General features: G+C 43.6%; 1 protein-coding gene across 9 annotated transcripts in view; it reads left to right on the top strand.

The window, feature by feature from the left end:
* Nucleotides 1-24,093, top strand: part of AAK1 (AP2 associated kinase 1) — a 174,691-nt gene that overhangs the window by 98,267 nt on the left and 52,331 nt on the right. For all 9 annotated transcript variants that reach the window (XM_055400384.2, XM_055400387.2, XM_055400388.2 and 6 more), the window contains exons 6-12: nt 9,725-9,846; nt 11,175-11,256; nt 11,754-11,886; nt 14,748-14,851; nt 16,491-16,570; nt 21,071-21,225; nt 22,671-22,963. In XM_055400384.2, coding sequence (XP_055256359.1) covers nt 9,725-9,846; nt 11,175-11,256; nt 11,754-11,886; nt 14,748-14,851; nt 16,491-16,570; nt 21,071-21,225; nt 22,671-22,963 — 969 coding nt within the window. The remainder of the gene's footprint in view (nt 1-9,724; nt 9,847-11,174; nt 11,257-11,753; nt 11,887-14,747; nt 14,852-16,490; nt 16,571-21,070; nt 21,226-22,670; nt 22,964-24,093) is intronic.

Here is a 24,093-nt window from a genome sequence, read left to right on the forward strand (position 1 = left end):
ACTTAGGAGCACAGAGGTTATATGACTTAACTAAGGTCGTATAACTAGGAAGGAGCAGTACCAGAATTTGAATCCAGCTCTTCTAATTCTCAGTTGCAGTTTCTTTTGATTATACTTATGTTTCGAGAAACATGCTTCATGGCTAATATTTACATCAGCGTCCCCTACCATGCTTGTTAAATGCAGGCTGCTGGGTTCCCCACTGAGTCTTTTGGGCCACAGTGTTTGTGATGGTACCAGGGAAGCCTGGGAGTTTTTATCTTAGGCACCCCAGGTGGTTTTGGTATATTTTAAAGTTTGAGGATCACAATAGCATACTAGCTTTTCTGTTATGAGGATGTTTTTTAGTTTGTTTTAATTAAGATATAATTCACATACCATAAAATTTACTCCTTTAGAATGTACACGTTGGTGGGTTTTAGTATATTTACAAGGGTGTGCAACCATTACCATTGTCTAATTCCAGAAAATTTCATCTCCCCTCACCACCACCCCCAGAAGCTTCATCAAAAATTTCATCACCACCACCCCCAAAAGCCTGTACCCATTAGGGGTCACTTCTCATTCTTCCTTTAGCCCTGCCAACCACCAGTCTACTTTCTGTTGCTTATTCCAGACAGTTCATCTGAATGGGCTTGTATGGTATGTGACCTCTTTCACAGCAGCGTTTTCCAGGTTCGTGTATATTGTCGCATGTATCAGTGCTGCATTCTTTTTGTGATAACATCCCATTGTGCGGACATAGCCCATCTTGTTAATTCCTCAGCTAGTGGACATCTAAGCTGTTTCTGCTGTAGCTATTATGACTCAGGCTATTGTGAACATCTTGCCTGGAGAATCCCAGGGATGGGGGAGCCTGGTGGGCTTCCGTCTATGGGGTCACACAGAGTCGGACACGACTGAAGTGACTTAGCAGCAGCAGCATTGTGAACATTCATGCACTAGGTTTCACATGAGTACATAGTTTCAGTTCTCTTGGGTACACACCTTGGAGAAGAATTGCTGGGTCATATGGTTACTCTAACTTTTTGAGGAACTGCCAGCCTATTTTCTGAAAGAACTGCACTATTTTACATCCTGCCAGCAACTTACAAGTTTCCAATTTCTTCACACTAACACATGTTTTTGCCCTATTTTATTTTTCTGTCCTATTGAGTGCAAAGTCGCCTTAGACAGCCTTCTCCAGTGTGCCTCTGCTCACAGTCAGCCCCTTTTTTGAGCAGAACAAGTATACATCGTGAATATTGTGAGCCTCACATCATACAAAACATAATTCTGTGGGGATAGTGCAGGTACAACATGGTCCCTACTCTCATAATGTAAAAGTATTGGTGAGGTCATATAAGTGAAATATTTGGAACTGAAACTTAAAGAAGTGAAATATGAAACTCTATAGAACAAAGTGGTGAAGAGACTCAAGTCTCTTAGTATGTGGTTAGATAATGGGATCTGGCAGTGGTGATTGGGATCTTCTGGAAATGTTGAATTTTGAAGGACTGGTGGGATATCGGTGGTCACAGAGAGGCCGAAGAGTATTTCAGGCAGAGAGCAGGGCCTAAGGACTGCTGACAGGAGGGAACAAGAAGGTGTTTGAAGATAGGAGGTGGGTAAGTGCCTGGTACCTGGCTAGTTACAGAGCAGGCCAGAGTGACTGCAGGCCACTGCTCTAAGAATGTAATGACACTCCTTTTTTTTTTTAATACACTTGATTTACAGTGTTGCGTTAGTTTCAGGTGATGACACTTTTTCCCTAGTTGTCTTAACAGTGAAATTCTTGGGCCTGTTAGTGTGTATGTCAAAATAAGCAGTGGTACCAACATTTTAGGACCTGACCTTTGTCCCTGCCCCTTGTCTTGAAGAAGAGTTGGTGAGGGGCCAAGAAAAGGGGTTGGAGAAGTATGGCCTGGCTATATCAGCACTGCTTCTGTGACCCGTATGAGCTTGGGTCCCTCCAGAGTCCCATTCCACCCCTCCATGTCAGATGGGGTTCGATTTCATATGAGAACTCTGGTTCTGTAGCCGTGTAACTGGTACCGACCAAGTTGTGAGCTCTGTGAGTAATAAGCATCCTTCATATTTCCAGATGCACAGGACATGTTTCCACCTCCGACGTGTTCTCCTGCCGTTTCCATCCCCGTCTTGCTCTCCTCCTGTAGTCTTTGACTCCTTTGTGACTTTTCCCTGCCCTCGCGTTCTCCTGGACCCTCAGGCTCCTGGGTTGTTCCTCCCATCACTTGGCGTCAGAGCCTCAGCTTCCTCGTCTGTGCAGCAGGGACGACAGCACCAGCCTTGTTAGGGCCTGGGTGGGGCTAAAGGAGAACTTGCGCATCAGTGCACAGGCACATCCTTGTCTCAGAAAATTCTGAGCACACACCCAGGAAGGTGAGAGCAAGGGAGAGGCCAAGAGGGCTACAGAGCAGTGTTTTAGAGAGTGCTCCTTGCACGTATTTAAACAAAGTCTTCCTTCATTGTCACTTTTTCAACATTTATTGGACTAAACAAGGCCTAAATGATCATCACTTCACACCCATAAATAGCACCTGCCCGATTCCTATGTGGCCGGCATATTAGTGCCCCGTGGTGCTGTTGTGAGGTGGCGGAGGAGGTCGCCCATGACGGGAACCTGAGGCAGAGTTCAGCATCTTGCCTGGGGACACGGTAGGTGGTTGGTCTCAAGCTGCCAGAGCCCAGACTCTTTCCTCACTGCTCTGAACAGCCTGTGAGATGTCTCAGCAGAAGACCTGGGAGCACACTGGAATCTGAGGGTGAGGCCAGGCCATGAGTTTGTGGCTGCTTCACTGTCTTCCCAGCCTGCCTTAGGCCCTGGCCCTTGCCCCTCCGACACCTGGGGCTAGGAATGCAGTAATTGCGTCCCGTCAGTATTGAAGCGGAGAAGGCAGTGGCAAGCCACTCCAGTACTCTTGCCTAGAAAATCCCATGGATGGAGGAGCCTGGTAGGCTGCAGTCTGTGGGGTCGCTAAGGGTCGGACATGACTGAGCGACTTCACTTTCACTTTTCACTTTCACACATTGGAGAAGGAAATGGCAACCCACTCCAGTGTTCTTGCCTGGAGAATCCCAGGGACGGGGGAGCCTGGTGGGCTTCCGTCTATGGGGTCACACAGAGTCTGACACGACTGAAATGACTTAGCAGCAGCAGTATTGAAGACTACCAGGTATGCCGCTGGTTTGCCACTTGTGGTTCAGGAGACTTTGTTTCCTCTTCTCCTTGACCTTGGAAACAAAACGTACATAGGGGCCCCTGGAAGGACATCCTGTGATTGGTCTAGAGAAGTCTTGTTGCTGTTGATTTTAGTCATTGACTCCTACCTGTTTTTTTTTTTGATAATGCTTTCCCAAACTCCCCAAATCTAGGTGCCATCTAGACGCTTTTGCTGGCCTGTTAGAATCTGTTGATTTCTACTACTGTGTGCTTGGTGGGCAGTCGCATCTGCCTGCTGCAGCACCAGCTTGCTAGGCAGGAGTGAGAAGTCCCCTGACCTCCTGTTGCCCTGGCTCTGTCATTGCATCACAAGGCCTCAGCCACTCTGCGCTCCCTATCATGGCTGGTACCAGCCAGCAAGGTCCTATCAGTGGCCAGAGCCAAGAAGTTCTTTGTTCTCCTCTTGGTCAGAAAACGTGCCCATGGCCGGTCTCTCTCTTGCTTCTGTGTGACTTGAGTTTCCACATGATGAGGAGGCGCCGTTGGGAATAAGTCCATGGGACACAGGAAGTAGCACAGACCAGGCCAGCTGTGGGTGGACCCCCGTGCTGAGCCAGGACCACCCTGTGGGGAACTGAGAAGGCCCCTCTTGCCCTGCCCACCACGTGTGTGGTCTTTCTTTCAAATTCCAGAGAGGAAATAAGCTGGCAGCAGTCCCTGTCCTTAAGCAGCGTATGTTCTAAAAAATAACCGAAACAGAAGTTCTGGTCTTTACTAAATGTTTCTCCTCAAATCTGTTATTTTACATTTCCATTATTTCCTCCCTTTTTTAAAATTATCTCTCTAAGGATAGATAGAGATCTTTATTGCAAATAATAGAATTATGTTCCTGGGAAGGTCACATAAGTCAGCGCTTTCCTTTTATCAACAGGGAATCCTCTGCTCAGAAAGGCTGTGACCTGCACAGCAAACTCATTGATCAAACCAGAACAAAGGCCAAGGTTTTTGACCCTCAGTGTGGTTTCTGTTTGTTTGGTTTTTGTTATATTTTACCATGCCGTTTGCCCAAGCATTTAAGAAAGGGCATAAAAGGGTTAAGAGTTCGTAAGTACATTGTAGGTTGAAAAAGTCATGAATGTCTCCTCATCTGTCAGAAAAGAGATATTGTATCTCGTAAAGTACAGTAGAATGAAGATTCTTATCCTGTTTTTAGAACCACAGGTTGGAAAACCTGCATTCACCTAGTGCTCCACAATTTCCAGTGGTTATAAACTCTGACTGAAATGCCTGGATGCCGTTTTGTTTGGGATAATATCAAGATGAAGAGGTCAGAAGGAGGTGTCTTTCTAGATGTTTTAGTTGAAGCTCTGAGCAGAGTTTGGGAGTGACAGCTTTAATAATCCTCTCAGCCCGATTGCAGAATAAGGTCAGTAGCTTAAATGCACAACAAGCTTCTAGATGGGAGGTTGTGCGCGAAGGTAACCAGCGTTCACCTGACTTCCTAAAGGACCTGGCCAAAAACAAAGTCACCACGCAGGTTCTCTGAAGCTTCCAGAAGCTGGTGTATGAACCTCCAGTTGGTTGTCAGCCTTCCTCACTGAATCCCTCTCGGCCCTGGTCATCTCACACTAGGAGAGTCGTACCTGCCCTCGTCGTCTCCTTGCTGTCACGTCAGTGCAGCCGGGGAGGGTGTAGTCCCTGCAGTGTGGCAGCCTGAGCCCAAATCTTGCCCTCACAGCCTTGTGACCTCTGCCTGCACTCCGTTCCCTCACGTGTCAAGTGGGACAGTGAGGCCTGGGAAGAATGTCATGAAATAACGGGGGGCAGGGTTGGGCCCCGCATGTTAAGTGCTACTAGTTGCTGACACCATTTTGTTACTCTCATCCCCCCATGCCTTCCCGTCTTGGTTCCACTTAACCTGCGTCTTGCACTTTCTCCAAGGCCCAGCGTTATCTCGTCTCCTCATTCATGGGAGTGCTAGCACATAGTATGTCTGGTTCCAATCCCCAGGATGGTGCTGCCCCAGCCACAGAGGCCTGTCTCTGCTTCGGTCTCCCAGTCTCCCTACAAGTGCTCTCACCACCATGCCTTCATGCTGGCCGGTCTCTAATGAGAATGCTCATCCCCTGGATTGTTCATGGTGGCTCCCCTCACCAGAGTGACCTTTCCTGCATGTGCTGTTTACAGTGGTATATGTCTTCACTGACATATATTTAACCTGCTGGGTTTTTTTTTTTTCCACAATATTTATCAGTACCAGGCAATTATACTTTAAAAAAAAAAAATCATCAGCTGGACCCTAAGTTCCAGTCACAGCCTTATTCACGGAACTTAGAAAAGTACTTGGCACATAATAGGCAGTAGTAGGAGTTCAAATGTATTTCTCTAATAAAGGAATGCTTTTATATGTGTACAGGGAGACTTACAGTGTGCTTTCATGGTCATTCTCTTCCTTGTTTCATAAGAACAGTAATAGAATTATTACCAGCTTTACTTTACAGATAAGAAACCTGCCCAAAGAGGTTTAAAGGCTTATTCAAGGCCAAGCATCTAAAATAGTCCCCGGGGTCTTCTGAACCCCAAGTCCAATGTGGTTGCCACACATTGTGCTCTGTGCTAAGTGTTTTGTTAGTGACAGTGCTGGCATTGATGGAGGGCAGCAGCTGCCTGAGCTTGGAGGTCGTCACAGGTCACGGGGACAGACGGCAAGGGGGTGGAGCTGTGGCTGCTGCCAGGCGATTTCACCTCTGTAATCTCACCTGATGCTCCACACAGAATTTCACGGTGGCCAAAGCCGGGATTACTGTTCTCATCTGCATCGATAGGTCTTTGATATTTCTCAGGCTTTCACTCCATTGATATCTCTGGTTCTCTTATCTGTTTTTGAACACACCCTTAATTTCTTCTGGTTTTCCTATGAGTATAGTTCTGTACGTGGTATCTTTGTGGGAGGGAGGAAAGCAGGGTGGGGACCAGGTTAAGTGTAGCATAATTCCTGAGTTCTATCAGTCAAACTGACCATAAATACAAACCAAGATTTTAAGGTCTGGTAGAAAAGAAAAACACAACCTCATTGTGCATCATCTTTATTCTGTCCTTTGTCTGCTCAGTTTTCCTCTCTTCCCCAACAGTGATTTTGGTCCCTAGAATGACCTTGTTTGTGTTTTGATATGAGTTGGCTTTTCTATTTTCTAGATTGTATATTCTAGGATTAGAAGTATAGAATCTGATTTGGGAAGGGACTACTCATATCCAGTAGGAGAAACATGGTTTCACATGATCCCCGTAGGGTGGCAGAGGCCACCAAGGAGGGTTGTTGCTGACAGACACTGAATCAAGGAGTTAGAGGTCCCTTATGTGTGTAAAATATCGGGCTGGGTATTGTAAGGGACACATGGGCAGAATATAATTATAGACCAGAGGTGGCAATTTCTCTTCAAAGGGCCAAAGAATAAATATTTTAGGCTTGTCAGCTGTATAGGCTCTGTATCAACTGCTCGACTCTACTGTTGGAGCCAAAAAACAGCCATAGACAAGAGGCCAAGTAACCTATGGGCATGGCTTGGTTTGGCTAGATCTTACTTTGTCAACCCTTTCTAGCGGTAGCAAGTTCTGTCGATTTTTGTAGGGTGGCCAGGGAATGTTTTCCTGAGAAGTCATGACTTGAGCAAGGCCTTGAAAAATGGCTGAGAGTTGACTAGCAGTGAGGGAGCAATTGAATCAAAAGACAAACTAGTCATTATAGGAAATGCTTAGGAGACATTGAGCAAATCAGCCTGACTATTGTTTGGACATTTGGTTCCTCATTGACTGGATTCCTATTATAGGGGCATTTCTGAACTTAAAGAATTAAGAAACCCCTGTCCTTACACTTGTATCCAGGACATTGGGTGAGTGTAGTCATCCCTACCAGGTAGGAGAATGGGAATGGGGAGCTTTGAGTAATTATTCTGCCTCCTGCCCTGGCAGAAAGGCAATTACCTGTCCTTCTCTAGAGTTGGATTGCCTAGGTGCACTTACTTGCTTAATCACTGTAAGCCTCACTTTCTCTGTCTGTATAATGGGAATTATAATAATAATTGTTACTGTAAGGATTGAATGAGATAATCCATGTAAAGTGATGAGACAGACAGTCAGCCAGTAAATAGTAGCTATTCTTTTTAAAACCTCTAAATTCCGCTGGAAATATTAGTGTTGCCTTGTTGGAATTATTTTAGATTCCTGAAGTGAGTGTACGTTCAGGATAGCTTGACTTTCACTTTGTGTAAATAGATTAAACTGATGAGCATTATAAAAAGCTGTAGACGGTAGAAATATTTGCCCGATTCAGTCTTGTCTTTGGGGAACAAGTCTCTCCTAAGAATTCTTAACCACAGAGCATATCCGCCCAAATTTATGCTCATAGTTCACACTGCCTGGGTGGCTAAAAATCCCAAGGTCAAAACTGTAGTGCCTACAATTTTGTGAAGTGATTGTAGGTTATTAGTGCCCCAGGTGCATAAGTATGTTATTCCTGGAAGAATAATAGACCTTAAACTCAGGCCTCTTAAGGCTTCCCACAGATGAATTCTGAGGAACACGAATTAACAATAACAATGACAAAACCCCTCACAATAATATCTCGTGAGTGATACTCAGTTGGAATAAGGAATAATAAACTGTAGAGTCAGTTTCAAAGACTTTAGGTATTTATAAAGCAGACTATAAAATAAACATATTTATAATATATAATCCTTGAAAAATTAAAGTATAGAAACAAGAGACATCAATTGACAAGATATTTTTAAAAGAACTACTAGTAGCAGGGGCCTGGGTATTTGGTGACTCCTGTCTTATTTCCTATAGACAGACAGACAGACAGACAGACACACACACACACACACACACACACACACGGTGACTCCTGTCTTATTTCCTATAGACACACACACACACACGGTGACTCCTGTCTTATTTCCTATAGACACACACACACACACACACGGTGACTCCTGTCTTATTTCCTATAGACACACACACACTTGGTGACTCCTGTCTTATTTCCTATAGACACACACACACACACACACGGTGACTCCTGTCTTATTTCCTATAGACACACACACACTTGGTGACTCCTGTCTTATTTCCTATAGACACACAGACACACACACACAGTGACTCCTGTCCTATTTCCTATAGACACACACACACACACACACACAGTCATGTGTATGTCTCTTTTTCAGTTTATTCCATTCAACAAACATTTTCTATTCCAAGCACTATGTTAGGCATTGGTAGAGAAGATGACAAATATCTGTGCTTGTCCTTAAGGAGCTTCTAGTCTACTCTTCCCTTTGTTTTCCAAAGGTGATCAGTCTTTGGAAGGCTGAAGACAAAAGACAATGGAGGCCACAGACTTATTGACCTAACAAGATTTTTTGGCTACCATTTTACCGCCCACACATAGCCAGGTCTGTCCTCTAGCACACCAGCTCAATTCACCTCTGCCAAAAATGAATGCATCTTGAGTACGGTAGTGCCCATGTTTTGGAATTGTTATCTTTGGCAGAATCCTTTGACACCAAGAATTTCTCTACGTCTGGTCTTTGGAAGCTCCCTCCTACCCAGAACTCCTAACTCACTGCCCAGAGAACATCTACAAATATAGAAGGATGGTACTTTCACAGGAGAACTGTGCATTTGCCCACAGGCCTTTAATCACTTTGAGAAATAACTAAAATATAGCAAATATTTATTAATTCAGAAAATCCTAACCTACCATGGTGAAGAAATTGACGCGTATGTTTAGAAGGTCTAAATGAAATCACTGATATCAGGAAGAACCAAGTACTGAAGGAATGTAGGGAAAGGGTGACATTTTCCTGAGGACACCTTCAAGGAAGAAGAGGCATTTGAACTAGAGTGGTTCAGAGAGTAAACAATCTGTCTGCAATGTGGGAGACCCAGGTTGAATCCCTGGGTTGGGAAGATCCCCTGGAGAAGGGGATTGCTACCCACTCCCATATTCTTTGGAGAAGGCAATGGCAACCCCACTCCAGTACTCTTGCCTGGAGAATCCCATGGACAGAGAAGCTTGGTGGGCTTTTAGTCCATGGGGTTGCAAAGAGTCGAACATGACTGAGCAACTAACAGTTTCCCTTTCACTTTTGAAAGATGAATGGGATTTTGATAGTTGGGTAAGGAGCTGGTGATCATCGGAAGCACTCTAGACTGAAAAAAAGGCAGGAGAAAAGATACAGTCTTGAAGGTACTGTTGGAGGACTGTTTCTGCAGAGGTGAGAAGTGTGGCTGAAAATCTAGAAAAATGGAACTCTTTGCTTTCCCACTGTGGAATTTCTTCAGCACTCTGCCCCCCACTCTCATTTCCCCCTGTTACTATGCATTTCTTTTTATTTCTCTTGGAATGACCCCTGTTTATATACTTGGAGGAGAATAACTTTCCTATGCACATTAATGAGGTTATCAGAAATAAAACCTTTATGTGTAATGTACACCAAATTTTCAAACCAGTATTAAATGATATCTTGGAATGGGCGGTTGCGCAATGTTTTTCAGGTTGAGAATATTCTCTTGCATGACCGAGGCCACTATGTCCTGTGTGACTTTGGAAGTGCTACCAACAAATTCCAGAATCCACAAACGGAAGGAGTCAATGCAGTAGAAGATGAGATTAAGAAGTAAGCTTTTCCTCCTTTCTTGGAGTTTTATCCATTATCGGCTCAACAGTTTTACTCTCAGCTTATGATTGAGAGGGTCAGGGTGAAAAGACAATGAGGCCAGTCAGTGGCCCCTCATCTCAGAACATCATATTGGCAGTTGGGTTGTTTGATTTTTAGGTGGAGGATAGGGAGGGGATTCACAATCATTGATGAGTGGACTAAAATGAAGGAATTTTATAGCGCTTTATCAACGGTCCTGTGGTACATAGATCTTTTGATTTTTATCCCAGAGCCCTTAAAAAGGTGCACACACCATGGAAGTACTGTGATATCTTTCAGTGGGATCACAGCAGCTGTGACATTACCAGTCAGTTGGTTGTGCTTTTTACTGAACCCTAAATTGCTGTATATTTCTTCCTGCTCATAAGGAGCTAACCTGCAATTTAGTGAAATTAATGGTGAGTAGGGCTGTTAAAGTCTCTACAGACATTGAATCACTGACTTCCATGAGAAACAGCTTGTTTAGATTTACTCCAGTAAGAACCTGGGCCATTTTCCCCTGTTGTCCAGAGTGTTAGATTTTTCAGAGGCAGAAGCACTGACTGTTAACTGCTAACAAATCAGTAGTGTAGAGTGCGCCCATATCCTGATCCTTTCCTGCTTCACCCTTGGCAACCCAGCCTGGGGCAGGAGGACTTCTGCTCCAAGGCCCTAATGGGCATCTAAGTCACAGAGCCCTCTGGGCTCTAGAGGCTCAAGCAGCACAGATTGCAGGCTTGGTAACACTAACTCTCACTTTGAAGATGACCTTCTACTTCTCTTTTCTTGAGCCAGAAGAGGGTTCTGAGAGAAGAGGGTTCTCTCAGCCCTGTTCTATCAGCAAATATCCGTCCACCTCCAGGCCCACTTCCTGCCTAGCAAGGGCCCATTTTCTATCCTGAGTGTCCCAGCCAGTGTCACATCTCTGTGTTGAACCTCATCTAAGGGGATTACTGTATATTTTAAAAAACAAACCAGCCAAATACAGTGTCAGACAATAAGGATTTATAGGAGACAATTTTGTTATTTAAGGACCTATGGAAAGTTGCTTTTAGGGTTTATTTAAAGCCTTAGTGTCTGCGTCCACCTGCTCTTAGAGTGGGAGGACAGCACTCTGAGGGCGTGGTGTGTGCCAAGGACAGCCCTTTGTTCCACCTGCACTAACGTCCCATACTCTCTTCTCCCAAGTGCTCCCAGAGGACTTGACTGTACTAATACATATATTCTTTAAAAAGTAATTCTGCTACCCCTGGTTTTTAATTATAGCATTGACATATTTAACAAAAAAATGAATCTCTTGATTGTAGGTACACAACGCTGTCCTATCGCGCACCAGAGATGGTCAACCTGTACAGTGGCAAGGTCATCACTACGAAGGCAGACATTTGGGTAGGTGTCAGCTAACCTATCTGCATCTCAGATGTCAATAGTCTTGGCTGTAAACTCCCAGCCTAACCAGACAGTGCCGTAGCCAGAGTGGCCACTGTACCACATCCCTGTCTACTTACCCCTCAGGGTTATTCTTGCCTCGAGGTGATCAGCCACTGCTTCTTGAAGCCTGTCAAAGACAATGACTTCAGACCTCTGGGAAAGTTATTCAGGTCACCTGCCCGTTACTTAGGTGGTCTTCACATGTGTTACTAGTTCTTAAGGGCAGAACCAGCTGAATACTTGTTCTCTTTTGAAGCACAATTGGGTAATGATGGTAGAAATAATGACAGGTAAATAGTAATGTTGGGTTCTAAATTCAAGTTTCGAATAGGTTGATAATGCCTAGTGTTTAGATCAGCTAGTAAATGTGGATGGTGCCAGTATCTCTCAGTAATCCCATTCTCAGTTATGGTAAATAAACCTCTAGTAGCACTCTGCTTCTCTTATTTTTTCAGGCTCTTGGATGTTTGTTGTATAAATTATGTTACTTCACTTTGCCATTTGGGGAGAGTCAAGTGGCAATTTGTGATGGAAACTTCACAATTCCTGATAACTCTCGATATTCCCAAGACATGCACTGCCTAATTAGTAAGTATTTTAAAGTTCTGGTTTCATATTTTTACTTCTGATCTCTAGAAATGGAATGGAAGATAAAGGGGTTAGATTCCAGGAGTGATGAGTTGGATGGAAAAATAAATCAATTGATAATGATTGGTTGCTCAAAGATCATGTAACGGTGTTGAGTTAGAGTTGTGAGTCTTTTTGCCATTTGGTTTCACACCTGGGCCGGCCACCCAAGCAGAAATCCTTACTGGGCTTTGAGCATTGCAGAGCATTGCTCTGTTCTCTTGCAGTCTGTATGAAAGGTCCGGTAACAAAGGAGTACAGCTGACTCAGATCAAGTGATAAGAAATTCATCTTTGCAAAACTGGAAGCAACTCAGATTAACATGATGGCAATGCATTGGCTGAAGTGAATTCATAATTGAGACTATACCTCAGTGGAACTAGTTTTTTCCTCTCATTTAGGTTCATCACTGGATTTCGATAAGAAGCAATTTAAACTCAATGTTTTAAAAGATTTTAAGATTCCTCACTCTTGTGTATCTTCATAGTAAGCATATGAACTAATGTTCATTAATCAGATGGCAGAGTAAGTAATCTTTACTCAAACCCCTGTACTGGAATGCTGAAGTAACAGATTTTTATTATATTTTTACTTTGGTCAAGACATCCAGTATCTACATTTTAACAATCACAGACTGTAAATCCTAAATGGGGATGAAATGGGGAGAAAATAGATGAAGCCAGTGTGAGTGGAGCATCTGACATTTGTTGAAGGCCTGCTTGTACCTCATTTAATTCTTAAAACCCTATATAATAAATATAATTATCTCTATTATACAAACAAGGAAACAGTACCTCAAAAAGTATAGGTATTGTACCCAATAGTTTTAGCTTCTAAGTGACCACCTGTTCCGTTACACTGGTTTTATCAATTAATCTCTTCTGTTTATTAATATAAAAGTAGGGGCAATATTTGAAGAAATGGAGTATGGTATTTAATGGTTGTTGGATTGTTTTCAGGGGTAAAGCATTGTATCTGTGCTAAAATGGCAGCTTTATAAATGAGCTTGGAAAGAAATATGGAAAAAATGGCCAAATTTGTTGCTAGAATGGTAGTATTTTTTGATAAATTTTTTTTTTTTACTTTTGTGCAACAAATTTGTATTAGGAAAAACAACTCTTTATGAATGTGTATAATATAGTATTTTTCCTACACTCTGATCTGTTTCACTTTACAAACTATTGGAAGAGTCCACTGTCACCCTAACTCATACGTCTAAAAATACGTTTCCATCATTCCCCTGCTGCATATGCTTTTACTTCCAACACAGGGTTCCCTGTCTTTTCAGTTTCTGTCAGAGGTGTTACCATTCAAGCCTAGATGACTGAAATGTGACGTTTTCTTTGGATCTGGCCAGCAAGAAAAAAAGAGAGCCATTTCCTAATGGCATTAATGCTTTCTTTGAAGTTTCTCCTGTTTTCACGACATTCTCTCTGTTCTGATCACTGCCACCATAATACATTCCAACCTTGTCAGCTCATACGTGTACTGGTAAACTGGCCAGCCTCTCCCCTCCTTCCATCTGTCCAGCATACCCTCACTATGAGATTAATCTTATAAAATACCACCCTATTCATTGGAGGGACTGATGCTAAAGCTGAAGCTGCAATACTTTGGCCACCTCATGCGACGAGTTGACTCACTGGAAAAGACTCTGATGCTGGGAAAGGTTGGGGGCGGGAGAAGAAGGGGACGACGGAGAATGAGATGGCTGGATGGCATCACCAACTCTGTGGACATGAGTTTGAGTGAACTCCGGGAGTTGGTGATGGACAGGGAGGCCTGGCGTGCTGTGATTCATGGGGTCGCGGAGAGTCGGACACGACTGAGCGACTGAACTGAACTGATCACATCCCTATTCAGTTAAACCTCATGCTTGCCAATGCTTGCCAATTCTGGTTTCATTCTCCCCACCTTATTTCCCTTTATTCTCTGACCAGGAAACCTCTGCCCTGTCCTCTTGGCTCCTCTATTCCTTGCAACAAAGTGTTCTCTTGCCTTTCTCCCAGTCCATTTTTTCTCAGACTGTTTTCTTACCTAGAATTCTTTTTTTCTGCATTTCCGTTGACTCACTAAATTTTTTCCTGCCTTAAAGGACCAGCTCAGCTCCTGCCTCTTCTGCAGAGCCAGGATGCAACCTCATCAGTCTTTTCTCAGCTTAGTGTCCAAACCATTCATTTGATTACTTAAGCAATACATTGCCTCACATTGCTGTTTGTATGTATGTGTGTGTGTGTGTGTGTCTTCTCAATACTTTTTTTTCCCCCAGGGATTTTTCCAGCTTCAGAAAGGGCAGAAGTTTAAAGGACTGGAGATAGACATGTGATCTATAGATCACAGTAAAAGTAGAGATGTATTGTTATCTTGCAGTTTCTTTTAGATAGGAAACCAGCTAATACCGCCAACAAAAGAATAATAAGTAAACTCTTGAAATTTGAATTTAGGCTATAATTATCAAGAACGATCATTTGTCTAGCTGACAGTATGAAAGAAGGAGGCCAGAATCTCCTAGGAACCAGAGATGAATGTGTTAACTTCCACACTGAGAACTTGAGACCCTGTTGTGCAGTGTGCAGAACTTGAACTTAAAGTATTTTTGTTACAACTCAAAAGCGTTATTTTCTTGCAGATATTTAAAATTTTAGGAAAGTTAGAGCTTCCCTTTCTGAGAGGGGAGGAAGAGGGCTAATTGCACTCTCTGACTTTTCTGAGAAGAAGTAATTTTAAAACAACAGAATTTTGGTAATAGAGAAATTATGCCTCTTAACTAATGTAATAACTCTTCAGGTATCATTAAACAAGTTCATGTATGTTTATCTTAGGGTATATGTTGGAACCAGACCCTGACAAAAGGCCGGATATTTACCAGGTTTCCTACTTCTCATTTAAACTACTCAAGAAAGAATGCCCAATTCCAAATGTACAGGTATGTGAGAGGTACTTTTTAGGGGAAGTAAATATGATTGAATTGTCCTTCAGTGTTCCTGGGTTATTAGTCAGCTGTTTAAAATGAATGTAAGTATTCCTTGCTTTATCTAGTAAGGGGCATTCAAACAAAGCTAACTGTGAAGCAGTTGCTATAAATAGAATCCAATTTTCCCATAGAATTTAATTATAAAACTGAGGCAATCACACATGCATACACCCAAGTACCCTAGGAATTGAGTTGAACACTTTGGGTGAAGATTGACCAGCCTTACCCTGTCAGCAGTCATAGTTCCTGAGAGTCACTGGCCTGTGTATTTACCTAGAGGAGGTTAGGCAGGCTGCTTTCCAAAGTCAAGGCCCTGGACTTGCCCCTGCGCTTGGTGGAACATGAGCCCGTTTTCCCTTTTCTCCTTCGTTGTGGTGGAGCTTTCCTGATGTTGCTTCTGTTGCTGACCAGTCTGTAACCCACACACCTTTTCTTCTACCCTCCCCACACACTTTGCAGCCATCAGAAGGTTTTCTGCTCGTAGTCATCCTAAGCTCTACACTCGTGTTCTGAGTACAGTGCTTGCAGGCATGCTTTTGACAGACTTGGTATATTTTTCATGTCATAGTATGATCCAACTTTCTTGAGTATTTTACTAATAGATGCTGTAATAAATAATTTATGCTTGGAAATTGTCTTACTCGTTTCTCCAGTGATGAACTTCTGATGTCACTACTGGGGATTGAAGGTGCTGATAAATAACACTTGTCCTTCACTGCCACATTTGGAATCAGATGTGGGAATCAATCAGATGGAGCTCAGCATATTGGCTTCATTACTAATAAAACTGAGTCAGAGAATGTGGCTTGACCAGTCAGCCTCCCTGCCATTAGCTCCGCATGACTGAGCAGAGTCCCTGATTCCTGAGGGGCATGTTCTTTCATAAAGGAGGGGAGGGTGGCCAGGCCAGCTCCCTTTTCTCTTCCAGTCTTATCAGTCAAGTAAGCTACTCTTTCTCTTGGGAGAAGAATGTTTGTGGGGTGGGAGAGAAATGAGGAGAAATTTCCTAGCAGAATCACCCTCCCCTACACCTGAAAGCATGAATGAAATGGAGGTGCCTCATAAAAGCTACTTTCATGACCAGTTTTCCATAGTTCCGTTTTCTCAGATTAAAACAAGGGATACTGGGCACTAACCTAACACGATATGATATCTTTTGCTGTCTCACTTTCTCACTCATGATGTTAAATAACGTGGATTAGAATTGTAAGCGTTGAGATTGGTAACTTGTTTTTAAAAAGTAAGTTTTGGGAAGTGGTCCAAAATAGGAGAAGGGAGTCAAAAGGGACAGACTTCCAGGCATAAAATAAGTAAGTTCTGGGGATGTGATGTGTAGCATGATGCCCATACTTACTTAATAATACTGTATTGCATTTGAAGGTTGCTGAGAGAGTAAATCTTAAAAGTTCTCATCACCAGAAAAAAAAATTATACATTAACTAGACAAAGATTGTGGTGATCATTTTGCGATATTTGCAAATATCAAATCAATGATATTGTATACCTGAAACTAATAGAGTGTATGTCAGTTACATCTCAATTTTTTAAAAAATCTGTGATATCCTTTAAAAATTTTCTTTCAATTCTCTAGAACTCTCCCATTCCTACAAAGCTCCCTGAACCAGTGAAAGCCAGTGAGGCAGCTGCAAAGAAGACCCAGCCAAAGGCCAGGTAAGAAATGCCTGAGTGAGCAAGTATCCTACTCATTGCTCCAGCAGTAGGGGAGGGTGCCTAGTGTTTCTTGATTCTTCCACTGCCAGGGCCAGAGGCTGCACGGAACAGGAAAGGAAGCTCTGTCTCCCCCAGGCAGAAACTGTTCTTTGGGACTGCCAGTTGGAATACAATAAAGTACAGTGATCTACATCTGAAAGAGAATCAAGAGCCCTGTGGCTGTTCCCTTTGCTTGGGAATGCTGCTGCTGCTGCTAAGTCACTTCAGTGGTGTCCGACTCTGTGTGACCCCATAGATGGAAGCCCACCAGGCTCCCCCGTCCCTGCGATTCTCCAGGCAAGAACACTGGAGTGGGTTGCCGTTTCCTTAATAGGTGCAGAGAATTCAGAACAGGGCAACAGCAGATCTTAAAACATTGCTGTACGGGACTGTCCTAAACTCAAGTCCTGGCCTTTGCATAGCCTGGTCCACCACCTTAATCTCCAGGAATTCTTACTTTGTGTGGCTCCAGACACATTGGTCAAGGACAGGTCAAAAGCATTTGAGTTGTGAAGAGCAAAAAGCCTGTGGATCTTAATTAATCCGTATTCTAAGAAGCCGGCCAAGAGAAGAGTCAAGAAGCTAAGATTTTATTTGGGGAAATGCCCCTGTGAGAGAAAATAGAGAGGGTGCCGAGGACCCTGGGAGAGCCATCAGAGAGGCTCCCAGCACTGAGGGAGTGACCCAGAGATGGGGAGTTGAAGGTTGATTTGAAGTGATCTGGACTGCCTGCCACACAATGTGAGGAAGGTGCATTGTCGGGGAATCCTGTCTTTTCGGAATGGGCCTGCCTTAATAACCTTGTGGCTAGGATATGAAGGCTGAGAGCAGCCTCTGGGAAGCGTGGCCTCAGAGCACACAGTGCAGTGGATTTCAGGAGCACTAGTGGATTTCAGCTTCGGTACTTGGTCTTTTACAGCCTGGTCGTCGAAGGTCTACAGGGCACATTCTCATGGCTGCCATGCCTTCCAAATGGCAGGTTCTCATGGTGGTCTGGAAAAACGTTTATATCCCACTTTCCTACCACACTTACACGGCAAGGCACCTTAGCACAAACTATATCAACAAAGCACCCTATTGGGACTTCCCTGGTGGCTCAGAGGTAAAGAATCTGCAGGAGACACGGGTTTGATCCCTGGACCAGGAAGATCCCACATGCCTTGGAGCAACTAAGCCCATGCACCCACAACTACTGAGCCTGTGCTCTTGGGCCCACGAGCCTCAACTACTGAAGCCCACATGCCCTAGAGCCCATGAACCACAACAAGAGAAGCCAGTGCAATGAGAAGCCCTCGCTCCTCCATGAAGAGTAGCCCTCACTCGCCGCAACTAGAGAAAGCCCAAGCAGCAATGAAGACCCAGCACAGCCAAAAATAAATAAAATGATATAAAAACAAACAAAGCACCCTGGGTGGAGATGTGTGAATTTTAATAGAATAGTATGTTTTCACCTTCTATGTTTTAAAAAAATTCTTGAACATTTATAAAATGCCTGGGGCTATTCCAGATGTGGTAGTAAAATAATAAGACTGGTTTTTAACAAACTTAGCTAACTGCTTCCATGATGTTAGTGTGCAGTCTGTGGATATCTTAGTGAGTCTGCCATGCTCACTTCTGGGAGCTGCTTTTCGGTCTGTTTTTGTCTTATGGTAATCTTGTACTCGGCTCATGTATGGTATGTACAGAGGCTACACAGAGATCCGTTCCCACTAAAGCATCATCATCTGTAAGAATTCTGTCACACACTGACATTTGAGTGGTACCCTGTTGGGTAAAATGGAGAACATAATACCTACATCATGAGGCAGACATGAACATCAAATCTACCTGTGACTGTCAAACTTCTGTAAACTCCATGATGCCCAAACTATTGGTTTGTATGACCTCAGTAATGCTGAAAGAATATGCAGATCTTACAGCTAAGAGATTTGGGTCTAAATTGCCCGATATATAATTTGCTGTGATTTCATTTCCATGATCATATTCACTCCCTAGTGCTGAGAGGTTGGGTTTTCTTTCAAACTTTATTTTTAAACTAGCCCTATTCATTGAGGCATCATATACACCAGATACCATACTGGATACTTTACATACATCACGTGACCTTCTGCCCTTAAAACAAACCTGTGAGGTTGCTGCTGTTCTCACTTTATAAGTGAAGATATGGAAAGTGAGACTTGTACCTCAGTTGCCGAAGTCGTCAGTCAGTATGTGGTTAGTGAAAGACCCACAGCTCCAGCCTCCTCACTCTTTCTCCTCCGCACACACACTGGTTTGCCCAGGATCACACACACAGGGCAGTGTAGAGCCAGATCTCCTGTCTTCAACACTGTATCTTCTTACAACATATTGAGGTCCATATACACTGACATTTTGAGCACTCTTCAGTTTCTGGAATGGTTTTACAGCTGTTGATACATTTGATGTTCACGTCTGCCTCATAATGTAGATATTATTGTCTCCACTGTATACCTGTAGGAGGAAATGGCAACCCAGTATTCTTGCTTGGAGTATCCCATGGAGAGAGGGACCTGGCAAGCTTCAGTCCATAGTGTCTCAGAGTCCGACACAACTGAAGTAACTTAGCGCGCACACACACCCCCCACTGTATACATAAGGGACCCCAGGCTAAGAGGTTCAATGCCAAGCCTGTTATCACAGTTAGTGGGGAGCTCGGAGACACAGGTTCGATCCCTGGGTCAGGAAGATCCCTTGGAGAAGGAAGTAGCAACCCACTCCAGCATTCTTGCCTGGAAAAAAAAAAATCCCATTGTCAGAGGAGCCTGGCGGGTTGCAAAGAGTTGGTGGCTGTGCACAAGCTTGAGAGTTCAAGTAGAGTTTTCTCTGGCTCCAAATTCCATTGATTTAAAAAATATTGCCCGTAGAAGACCAGTACAGAAGTTCTTGGCATTTGGTTTTCTACAGAAGCCTGTTTACCTCCCTCACCCTGGACTTGATCTTTCATACCCCTTTCTCCTCTTTCCAAGCATCTCTCCCGTTTTCCTCCCTGATTCCTTCCCCAGATCATAGCCTCCCCCAGTGTGGTACTCTTCGAATTACCAGTTCTCCCCCCAGCATGAGACCAAGAAGCTAGTGAAAAGCCTCAGGGTCCGGAATGGACCTGCCTTGGAGGTATGTCATGAGGAAGAACCAGCTGCCTGACTTCCTATTTTGAATTTTATGGAGACTGTGCCAGACATACTTTGGAAATATTCATGAAGCTTGTTTGTTTTTCCTTCATCTCGGCTATAACTGCCAGAAGTGTATTTGCAAAGGACAGTCGCTGTGACCTGAGTTAGGTCGCGGCCAGCTGCCTGCACTGCTCGGAATCAAGGGAGGCCCCCGCCTGGGTGGCAGCACTATTACCGAGAAAGGCTGACCACACTCTATACTTACTTGGATTAGGTTTGGCAGTGAGTTCCAGAAAGTACACATAACAGTGGCTTATATGAGGTGGATTTTTTTTTCTCTCTCAAGTAAACAACATCTGGTGGCAAGTAGTGCAGAGCTGGTTCAGAGTTCTGTTCAACAAAGCCGTCAGGCACCCAGGCTGCTTTAAGCTCATCACTCTACCATCCTTGTGGTCGTGACCATGCCCTCATGGACTGATACGGAAGTTGTGGCCATCCCTCTTCCAAGCAGTAGGATCAAGGAATAGCCAAAGAAGAGAGACAAAGAGCATGCATGGAGTTTCTTAAAGATTCCAGAAACTGCTACATAACAGTCTGTTTATATCCTCTTAGGGGTATAAACAGAATTTAGATGCATGGCCATACCTGATTACATTGAGACTGGGCAGTGAGATTTTTACTCTGGGTGACCCTATGCCCAGCTCAAAATTGTTATTACTATGAAAAAAAGCAATATGTGTATTCAAATAAATGGAGTTCTTGTCAGACTCCCCACATCCTTTACCTTGAGTTACTTACTTGTTCCTTCTAGTTGCCTTATTGGATTAACTCAGTTGATGCTTTTTATTATCGAGAGACCATTTTGACAGCTAGTGCTAATCAATTTTGAGTCCCTCTTCATCTGAAAATCACCTGCTTTAAACTCCTTTTCACATCATCACCAAAGTATATTCTAGGAACTTCTGGTTAACTATTAGGCAAGATGGTCCCAAGATCAAAAAAGCTTGAGAAACACTGTGTTCTATATAATGATCTCTTTGAGGTTTTCTATGCACATTCACACATAAATGTTCTGCTAGTCAGAAATCTGCTTGGTGTATTTTGATCAATATGTTAAAACTTATTTGCCCACTTTTTTTTTTTTCCATAACACATGGTAACACATAACATCCTGTGAAATATCCTTTGGGAAATGTCAATTAAGTGAATCTGGGTGGTTTCGGTATATGTGGAGATGAAAGCTTATCCATTATATACTCCGTCTACCCCTTCTCCATTTTCCCATATTTTAACAGAAATCTTCTTTTTTTTCCTCCTTTTCTTTTTCTAGACTGACAGATCCCATTCCCACTACAGAGACATCAATTGCACCCCGCCAGAGGCCTAAAGCTGGGCAGACTCAGCCCAACCCAGGAATCCTCCCCATCCAACCTGCCTTGACCCCTCGGAAGAGGGCCACGGTTCAGCCCCCACCTCAGGCCGCAGGTCAGTAACAAGATTGTTTGAAACGTGGTACACCTCTCTGTTATCCTGGACAGTAGAGGAATCTTGGGAAACCTGGTTTTTCCTGGAATGAAATCTAGAGGCACATGAAGAATAATGGTTTTCCTTGGGACTTCCCTGGTGGCTTAGACTGTAGAAAATCTGCCTGCAATATGGGATACCTGGGTTTGATCCTTGAGTTGGGAAGGTCCTCTGGAGAAGGGAATGGCTACCCACTCCAGTATTCTTGCCTGAAGGATTCAATGGACAGAGGACCCCGGAGGGCTATAGTCCATGGGATCGCAAAGAGTTGGACACTACTGATCAGCTAACACTTTTCACTTTTACACTTTGGGACTTTCCTGATGGTCCACTGGTTAAGACTTCACCTTCCAATGTAGGGAGTGCCGGTTTGATTCTTGGCCAGGGAGCTAAGACTCCATATGCGTCGCAGCTAAAAATCCAAAATATAAAACAGTAATAATATTATAACAAATTCAATAAAGACTTTAAAAATAGTTCACATCAAAAAAGAATTTTTTTTTTTTTTTAAAGAAAAGGAATAAAGGTTTTCCTTGAGGAACAAGAGGTGAGCTGCCATTGAAATTGTACCTTAAGTGACAAGCAAAAGGGAAGGCTCTCACTGAGTTCTGCAGTGGATCTCCAAGGCCACTGAAGCCTGTTGTCTCTACTTTTTCTAGTCTTGGCCCTGATTTTATGGGATTGAGCCATCTTACCTCTCCTGCATTGGCAGGTGGGTTCTTTACTACTAGCACCACCTAGGAAGCCCGTGGTCCATTCATCCCATACCTACCTCTCTATTTCATGTACTTCATATTTAAAAAAACAAAACATTTTTTTTGACACAGATGAATTATTTCTTTAATACTGTGTCTCTTGAAGTTATCTCTCACCTCTTCATGTTTTGACATTCTGTTTCTAATGAGCTGACTGAGTTTATTTTTGTGAAGAGGATTGATCCAAATTATAAGTAACTGAACACAGCCATCACTTTCCAGGAAGCTGCTTTTGATGAATTTGGTGGCCATTTACTAACAATCAGACATTCAGACTGGGGTTATGAAACATACATGTAAACCAGCAAAGAATGCTTCTGTCCTGCAGCAGGCTGACACAGATTGTGTTTATGCATGGTAGCATCAAAGGCCAGTTGAATATGTATATTTTCAGGGTGCTGACTAAAGGAGTGATAAACTAAATTGGGGCAGCGAATAGGGAGGACTTTCTGGAGACAGGTCTTGAACCCTGTTAGTGAACCAAAATATGAGACACGTGGTTTGGCAAGAAGAAAGAGACTTCCAGGTGCAAGAGCAGTGAGGAGCCCATGGGTCTTGGGATAATCTGTCCACGGATCACCCCCTCTTTATTGCTTTGGCAAGGGTTTCGAAGAGTTTTGAGCCCTTATATGGAGTTGATTCTCTTTGCAGGATCCAGCAATCAGCCTGGTCTTTTAGCCAGTGTTCCTCAACCAAAAACCCAGCCCCCACCCAGTCAACCCCTACCACAGTCTCAGCCCAAGCAGCCTCAGGCTCCGCCCACCTCACAGCAGCCGCCTTCTGCACCGGCCCAGGCTCTGCCCTCCCAGGCCCAGGCCACGCCCCAGCACCAGCAGCAACTCTTCCTCAAGCAGCAGCAGCAGCAGCAGCAGACAGCGCTGCCCGCACAGCAGCCAGCCGGCACGTTCTACCAGCAGCCGCAGCAGCAGACCCAGGCTCCACAGGTAAGGTGGTAAATCTGACCCTCACTTTGATCTGTGACAAGGTCCACTAGGTGCAGGGGTCTTCCTTGAGAAGCCCTGGGAAGACAGAGCCATGACACACCGTTGTCACACACAGGTAGACACTGAAGCCTGATATGGTGGAGCCCTCACTGCATCACTCGCACCTCTCCCCCTCATCTTCTCAGGCCTTGGGGAATTCTGCACCTCGTTGAGGAACCTCAGCAAGAGAGCTGGTTTTTCAGGACTCTCTCGATTCTTTTTGATTCCTTTTTTTGACACCGTTCTCAAACTGAACAAAAAAAACAGCTATTTCTTATCATCCAGTAGTGTTTAATTCTTTCTGATGTGTCTTAATTTAAACTGGTTTGTATATTTTTTCACATTTTTTAATGATATATTTTTATGTCCCCTTTTATCCATAGGTGCCTTTCTTCTCTTTTTTTTCCTCCTTTGCCACTTTTTTTTTTTTTTTAAGAACTTGGGTCATTTGTCCTGTGGAATTTCCCACATCCTGGAATTTGGTGGATAGCATCCCCATGGTGCTGTTTAACATGTCCCACCACCCCCTGTGTAAACTGGTAATTTCTTGAGGCCTCTCAATATTTGCTTCAGGATGATAGTTCTTTGTTCTTCTGGTTACATCACATCAGGAGACATACAGTAGTCTCACCGTATCTGCGGGGGATATGTTCCAAGACCGGCAGTGGATGCCCAAAACCATAGCTAGTACCAGCCCAATATATAATATGTTTTTTCCTATACATACATACCTATGACAACGTTTAATTTATAAATTAGGCACAGTAAGAGATTAACATAATAGCTAATAATAAAATGTAGCAATTATAATATACTGTAATAAAAAAGTATGTGAATGTAGTCTCAAAATATTCTTGCAATGTAAATTGCCTACTTGATGAGGTGAAGTAGGTGAATGACATGGACTTTGTGATATAACTTTAGGCTACTGTTGATCTTCTCACCATGGGTCAGAAGGAGGATCGTATGCTTCAGGGGATCCTGGATTATGGAGCCATGTTGATGGTTGGGTTTCGGGAGCATGATATCAATGGTTGGAGATCCCAGGCAGGTGCAAGGTTTCATCACGCTGCCCAGAACGGCATGCAATT

The sequence above is a fragment of the Moschus berezovskii genome, chromosome 11 (assembly GCF_049115385.1).
Source record: "Moschus berezovskii isolate FMDL1 chromosome 11, NW_MosBer_1.0, whole genome shotgun sequence".
NCBI classification, from domain to species: domain Eukaryota; kingdom Metazoa; phylum Chordata; class Mammalia; order Artiodactyla; family Moschidae; genus Moschus; species Moschus berezovskii.